The 7,579-nt window shown below is 47.5% G+C and overlaps 1 protein-coding gene across 1 annotated transcript; it reads left to right on the top strand.

Moving 5' to 3' along the window:
* Positions 1-2,552: 2,552 nt before the first annotated feature.
* Positions 2,553-7,224, top strand: MAD2L1BP (MAD2L1 binding protein). Its single transcript, XM_029242542.1, has 3 exons — positions 2,553-2,632; positions 3,152-3,411; positions 5,571-7,224. Exons 1-3 carry the CDS (start codon positions 2,584-2,586, stop codon positions 6,081-6,083), a joined length of 822 nt encoding a protein of 273 aa, XP_029098375.1. The 5' UTR covers positions 2,553-2,583; the 3' UTR covers positions 6,084-7,224.
* Positions 7,225-7,579: the final 355 nt, after the last annotated feature.

Raw genomic sequence — 7,579 nt, 5'->3', positions numbered from 1 at the left:
TGCACTTGCCTGATAACACTTGTCCTCTCATCATCATAGATCTTTCAACCACCCCAACACACACAATTTCACTTCATTCTTTCCAGTTCCCTTGTCTCCTAAGTGGAGAACTTTTAAGAGAAGGGAAGGGATAACCCATTCTGATATCCATTCTTAAACAACCTGGCTTACCACAGACAGGAGTGAAGGCTGGCAGAGGAGTAGGCTGAACAGGGATGTCTGTCCAGGAGGAGATCAGGGTCCTGGGAGATGGAAGGTGTTATATGTGTTTAGTTTCCTGGAGGGGTTGCTTATGAGGTGTTTACGATGTGGTTGCCTGTGAGGTAAATAATGGATGTATACATACAGACTTTTTTCCTGGTATGTAATTATTAGTCATTCATTCTTTGTGTATAGTACATTTACATATGTTTTAAAGTTAGACTTAGCAATATTCCCCTTTATATTTTCTTGGTTTTTGTCATGTCTAAGCCAACCCCACTCCTAAATTATGGATTATTCTCCAGTAGATGTTTAATCGATTTGGAATGTATCTTTATGTAGGATGTGTAATAGGAACTAACTTGATTTTTTTCCCCTCCTGAATGGATAGGGAGTTGTTTCGAGTTATTTGCTTTGAGAAGTCACCCTTATCATATACTAAGATCTACATATACATTGATCTGTTTCTGGACTGTCTTCTGTTTTATTATGTTTATTCCTGAGCCAACACCACAGTATTTTAATCATTATACTTTTATGATATGTTTTGATCTCTGGTCCTTGCTTCCTGAAGCACACTTTTTTCTTGGCCTCTATAACCTAATACTTGTCTATTTTTCTTTCTACTTCTCTGGCTACTCCTCAGTCTCCTCCACAGATTCTCTCTTTCTGCTCATCCCCTAAACATTAGTGTCTTCAGGATCCTTGCTCATTTTCATTCTATACAGCTTCCCTGGGTGATCTTATCCACTCCCATGCTGACGACTCTCAAATACATATTTCTGTTCCTAATGGTGTTCCTAAATATCTCTTCACTGTCCAATGGAACAGCAAACCTAACAAAAACTGAACTCATCTTTTCTCCTTACCTATACCCCAGTAAAGCTGGTCCTCCTCTGGTGTTCCCTCCTTCACTGAATGGCACAACTGGTCATAGAGTTGCTGAAGTAAAAAACCTGCTTGTCTTCTTGACAGTCTCTCTCTACCCCTCCTCCTCTTCCTGGGCTCAACCACCATGCTCATTGGACCTCCTAAATATCTCTGGGGTTCACCCAGTTCTCTCCACCCCACTGTGACTACCCTAGTTCAGGCCTCTTTCACCATCTTTTCTGTGAGATGTTATGGAAAAAACCCGAACGAACTTTTTGGCCAATCCAATCGTTGGGTAATTCCAGTTGCTAGCTCTAACTGGTATCCCTGCCTCCTCCTTTATCCTGCCTGTAATCTAGACCCAGTGTAGTTAAATTTATAAAATGTAAATGTAATTATGTCACTCCCCTACTTAAATCTTTCAAAGGTTCCCCCACTCCCCTACGGGATCAAGTTCAAACGCTTTAACGTGGCTTATAAAGCCTTGCCATGATCTGGCTCCTGTTTGTCCATCACAGCCTTAACTCTTCATAAGCTGAACACTTTTTAATTCCTTGAATAGAGGATGCTCTTGTATCTCAAGGTCTTGTTAAAAAACAAAGTTCAACTGAAGATTTGAAGATCTAATTGGATTTATTTAACAGTTCATGAATCAGGCAGCATCCCATCTAGTAAATACGAAGGCACTCTGAGGGGCTGTTCAAAATGCAAGACTTTTATAGAAAGGGGGGGCAGGATAAGGAGGTTGTAAGCAAAAGGAAAGAAAGGATTAGGGGTAATGTTGGGGGACTTATCTTGCAGATTACCTCACTAGCGCTGACTAGGAAATTCCAGACTGGTTAGTTTAAAATTCCACTCCAGGAGAAGCTGAAACTGCTACTAGGTTAGGAAATGAGTCTTGGTGAGATTTAGCACAAGTGAATCCGTTTGGGGGTTGTTTCTTTCTAACAGTCTCCAGGACCACCAGGCCCTCCTCTTTACCTTTACTCATCCTACAGGTCTCAGTTTCCTCCGGGACCACTCCTCACTCCCACCCCCTCTAGGTTAGGCGCTCCTGTTCTTCGCGTCCGCTGCGCATGTATGCCTTACTATATAATTCATCACATTGCATTGAATCTATTAGGCATTGAACACTTTGCGGACAGCGCCTGCCTCTGGCTTCTTCGCTGCAGAGTCTCCAGCACCTAGGACAGGGCCTCGCACGAAGTAGGTGCGCAGCGAATACGGAACGCAGGAGAGAACGGATGCATGCGGGCGGGTGTCCTTTGGAAGGCAGCGCTAAGTGGCTGAGAACCCATGGTTTCCCTGTAGGAGAAGGGCTCAGCGGACTTGCCGGACGGTGTTAAGAAGGAGAGCTCAGAGCTCAATTCCCACCCCCCCCAGCCCAGCCTCCGCCACACTGACGCGGCGCCCCGCCCGCTTTCCGGCAACGGAACCGGAAGTGGAGGCCGGGTTTCCCATGAGGCTGCGCGGGGCGCCTATTCAAACCGCACGGAGAGTGGGGAGGAGGTCATGATGGCGGCCCCAGAACCGGAAGTGCAGTCCCCGGCCGCAGTCTCTGGTAAGGCGTGGGGTCCGGAGCTCGAGGAGTCTGTTTCCTCCCTACCGCTGCTCCTTCCAGTCACTTAGCCCCTGGCCCCTTCTCTGGCCTGTCTTCCTTGTCCCCATTTCCCGGCGTCCCTCCCAGTTCTGACTCGGCCCCGTTGACTCCATCGCCCCCAAGGCCCTGGATTCCATTGGTTCACCCCCCTTTTCGCGACGGGTTCTGGGCCCTGCTTGACTACACTTTCTCTCAACTCGTTTTCCCAGATCAGGGCCTCCACTTTGTGAGCAGAGCCCCAGTCGCTGCCTCCGAAATCCTCCACCCGTTCCCCACAAATCCCGCCGTCACTTCACCTTAGGCAACTGGGATCCGGAACCTTCGCGCCACCGCCCACAGGGGAGTTTGCGGAGGGAATCTGCATGTGTCGGGGTGTCGCCTCCGCAGTGGTGGCCGATGTCGCCACAAGGGAATGAGAAGACTGGCTTTGGCCTTTTAAGTTTTTCATTTTTCTCTCTTGTTCCCCTGTGCACCTACCAGATTTGGAGTGGTGTGAGAAGTCGGAGGAAACCCACGACCCCCAGATAGAACTTGAGACCACCTCCCCCCAGGAACCTCCCAACCCTTCGGAGCCCCTTCGCCCCAGAGTCTGCGTGGTGCCAGTGGTGTTTCCCGGGCCTGTCAGCCAGGAAGGGTGCTGTCGGTTTACTTGTGAACTTCTGAAGCATATCATGTACCAACGCCAGCAACTCCCTCTGCCCTACGAACAGCTTAAGCACTTCTACCGAAAACCTCCCCAGGTGGGCACAGGCTTTGGGAGAAAATTGGTGGGGAGACTTTGTGGCTATTAGATGGTGGGCAGGTAAAAAGGGCGTCTAAGGAATCTTCAGGCCTGTCAGCCTAAGCAGCTGTAAGGGATGTTTCAGCCCTATGGCTTCTGTCCCTTTCTACCCACTCTGGTCTTTTTTTTTTTTTTTTTGCGGTGTGCGGGCCTCTGACTGTTGTGGCCTCTCCCGTTGCGGAGCACAGGCTCCGGACGCACAGGCTCAGCGGCCATGGCTCACGGGCCCAGCCACTCCGCGGCATGTGGGATCTTCCCGGACCGGGGCACGAACCCGTGTCCCCTGCATCGGCAGGCGGACTCTCAACCACTGCGCCACCAGGGAAGCCCTGATCCTTTAATTTTAGTGTCTTTTCTGTCCATATCCTCATCTCTTTGTTTCTATGTTATATTTTCTGTGGGTTTATATTATGTTTATATAAATTTATATAAAGTTCCTTGAGTTTATATTCTAACACTTATATCAGTTTTTTTTCTTTTTTGGCAGTCATAGTCTTAAGAGCTTTTTCTTGATTTTTACATGTTCCTTTTAAATTGCATCCTGTTGTTTCCTGTCTGTATGAACTTCTCTTACCTGTGGATGTTAATTATTGTATTTTTGAAGCTTTTCTCTGTCGCTTGCAGTGTCTCCGTTTCTTCCAGATTCCTTTTCCTATTTATTTGTTTTTGTCTCTTTCATGTTAGAGGCTTTTATTTGGTGTCTGATAAATATTTAAGAATAAGTCATTGAAAGTTCTGTGTGCATGGCTGGGCCTCTGAGCTAGCTGATAGCCTTGAAGGATATTGGGTGAGAAAGTAATGGTAGTGATAACAGGAAAGAAGATTGGTCTAATAAAGGTGATTCTGGAGTGGTCTTCCAGTTAAGCATGGCAAATTGAACACATGCTTATCTGTGCTCCCATCTGAAATACTACTAAATGAGAGAAATAGGAAGGAAGGAAAGAAAGAGAGAAAGAGGACTTCCAAAACATTCTGTCTGGGTGGAGGAAATTGGCAGGTGATCTAAGGGTCCTTGCACAGGTGTTCCCTCAGTCCCCATGTGTTCACTTTTGTCTTCTGTGGTGCTTAAGTGGACAATTCCTGGGCCTTTATGGGCTTCTGCATTGTGAATCATTTCAAACTTCTCAGGGGAGTCCCCTCTGTCAGTACTTGGTATTCAGCTCTTTCGAACTCTTTCGTCTGCTTTCTCTCTTCCAGAAATTTGTTGTTGCCTTTGGACACTGTTGTCTATTTTCCAGTTCTTTTTTTTTGCAATTTATTTATTTATTTATTTTTGGCTGTGTTGAGTCTTTGTTGCTGTGCGCCGGCTTTCTCTAGTTGCAGCGAGTGGGGGCTGCTCTTTGTTGCGGTGCGCGGGCTTCTCATTGCAGTGGCTTCTCTTTTTGCGGAGCACGGGCTCTAGGCGTGAAGACTTCAGTAGTTGTGGCACGTGGTCTCAGTAGTTGTGGCTTTGGGCTCTAGAGTGCAGGCCCAGTAGTTGTGGCGCACAGGCTTAGTTGCACCGCAGCATGTGGGATCTTCCTGGGCCAGGGCTTGAACCCGTGTCCCCTGTGTTGGCAGGCGGATTCTTAACCACTGTGCCACCAGGGAAGTCCCTTCCAGTTCTTTTTGCCCTTGGGAGTCTTCTTTCTCTCCCCTCCTTCCCTCCCTTCCTGTCTCCCTCCATTCCCTCTTTCCTTCCTGCCTTCCTTCCTTCCTCCCTCCCTCCCTCCATCCCTCCCTTCCTTCCATTTGCCATGTTTAACTGGAGGATGAACTCCAGAATTTATTAGACCAAATAATCCTCAGTCTTGTTATCGCTCTCAGCACAGCAAAAATTTGCCACCTACCGTGCCACCACATCTCCTTGAGTATTTTAGTTGCTAATTTCTGGATGCCTCCTGCTTCAGAACACTGTCTTTGCTGTTCTAAGTGTGGAAGAATTATGATTTTGTACAAAGAACATAGTTTCCTTTTTGATACATTACCCTCTGATAAAACCCAGTGTCTTGCCTGTGGCAGTTCACTGAACTGGAAATCCAGTCCCATAAGTCTGCTCCATCCCAGAGGGTTCTTCAAAGGTCATTAGCTTTCCCCTACCTTGCAGAACTTCTCTGTCACCATTCTTTGTCCTCACAGGCAGAGGAAGTGGCGAAGAAGAAACCTCGGGCCACTGCCGAGGTGAGCAGCAGGAAATGCCAACAAACCCTGGCAGAACTGGAGAGCGTCCTCAGCCACCTGGAGGGTCTCTTTGCCAGGACACTAGTACCACGAGTGCTGATCCTCCTTGGGGGCAATGCCCTCAGTCCCAAGGAGTTCTATGAGCTTGACTTGTCCCGCTTGGTCCCCAACAGCATGGACCCGAGCCTGAGCACAGCAGCTTGTTTGCGCCGCCTCTTCCGAGCCATTTTCATGGCTGATGCCTTCAGTGAGCTGCAGGTTCCTCCACTCATGGGCACCATTGTCATGGCACAGGGTCACCGCGACTGTGGAGAAGACTGGTTTCGACCCAAGCTCAACTACAGAGTGCCCAGCCGGGGCCACAAATTGACTGTGACCCTGTCCTGTGGCCGACCCGCCATCCCAGCTACAGCCTGGGAGGATTACATTTGGTTCCAGGCACCAGTGACACTGAAGGGCTTCCACGAGTGAATGGGAATGCTCATCGTGAACACAATGGCTAAATTATCTTTCCCCCTGTGGCACCAAGTCACCCATCTCCTGCTTGGAGCTAGTTAATTCCTGGCGAGAGGAAGGTTCTCTCCTTCTGGCTGCCTTCCTCCCTTAGACTTCCCGGGGGGCTGATGGTATGGTTAGGGCTGTAATAATCATCACTGAACAAGCATCTCTTTGAATCAAAGGCTGATTTTCCCAGAGGGTTCTGGGTCAGGTGTTTCTTTTGGGGGTTGGAAAGCAAACATGGGCCCATAGACGGACACCCCTATGGAGGTGACCCTTTTCTGCTTTTTGCTGTGGCCTTTCAGAATTTTTACCAGGGACATAATGTGGATATGACTCATGAACTTAAATATAAAATGTATGGATTAATGTTACATTTTCCTGAAACTCTTTTAGCTTAAAGAGACTTTCCAGGCTTGAGGTTAGAGTATTTTATCTTCCCCCTTGGCCTCTTATGCTTTGGGCTTCCATGATTTTTTTTTTACTAATGATTCTTTCTCTTCATCAGCCCCAGGCCAATCTGGGAAGTTAAGTGACTTGGCCAAGGTTCTATAACAGTTCGATATCAGAGCTGGGGCAAGAGTTCTCATCAGCTAACTCCTAGCCCGATGTTCTTTGCTTGCCACGTGAGTATGTGTACCCAAAGCAGAGGTCACATGGGGGAAGGGAGCTGAGAAAAGAAAACCGAGAGAGTCTTTGCAAAGCCTGATTGAACCATAGGCTAAGGCACCAAGACTGCCCTGCAGGCTCACTTCCCTGAGGCCAGATGTCCCTTCTGGAATTCTGCCCTGCCTCTCTCCATTGCAGTTGCATGGTGGCTGCTGGCCGTTACTGTTGGCAGTATTGTCCTCAGGCAAACCCTGCTCTCCTGCCTGTGGCTGTCCTTCCTAGGCTACATTTCTGGCTTGGCCATCCTGAGCCTTACTGTTATCCTCTCCAGCCTGATGCTGTCCTGTCCACTAAGCACTGAGGCCCTTTGTCCCTGAGAACACCTGCTTATTTCTTGGAAGCAAGTTGAAGACAGAATCCTCATCCTGCTGGTGTTGGAGATAGGGGTGTGTGTTTGAGAGTGTGTGTGTGTGTGTGTGTGTGTGTGTGTGTATGTATGTGTAAATGGGGGCAATATATACTATTTTTCACGTTTTAAGAAGAATGTTTTATATTTTAAGAAAACATAAAAATAGTTTATATTTTATAGTAGATTTTAAGCACTTTACATACATTATCTAATCTAATAACCTTGAAAAGTTCATATTATAGTCCCCATTTTATAGATGACGCTTGGGGAGATTGGGGAGGTTGAATAACTTGCATAAGATAAGTGTCGAAACCTGGATTCATGAGATTGAATAACTTGCATAGGTGTCAAAACCTGGATTCAAACCCAGTCCAGCTGGCTCCAGAGGCTCAGTGCTTTACACTGCTGTACACCCTGTGTGATTTTACTCTGAGCTAATTAAACAGGGTTT

Source organism: Monodon monoceros, unplaced genomic scaffold (assembly GCF_005190385.1).
Source record: "Monodon monoceros isolate NGI ecotype Baffin Bay Population unplaced genomic scaffold, NGI_Narwhal_1 Super_Scaffold_3, whole genome shotgun sequence".
Lineage (NCBI taxonomy): Eukaryota > Metazoa > Chordata > Mammalia > Artiodactyla > Monodontidae > Monodon > Monodon monoceros.
This window is presented reverse-complemented; position numbering and strand designations above follow the sequence as displayed.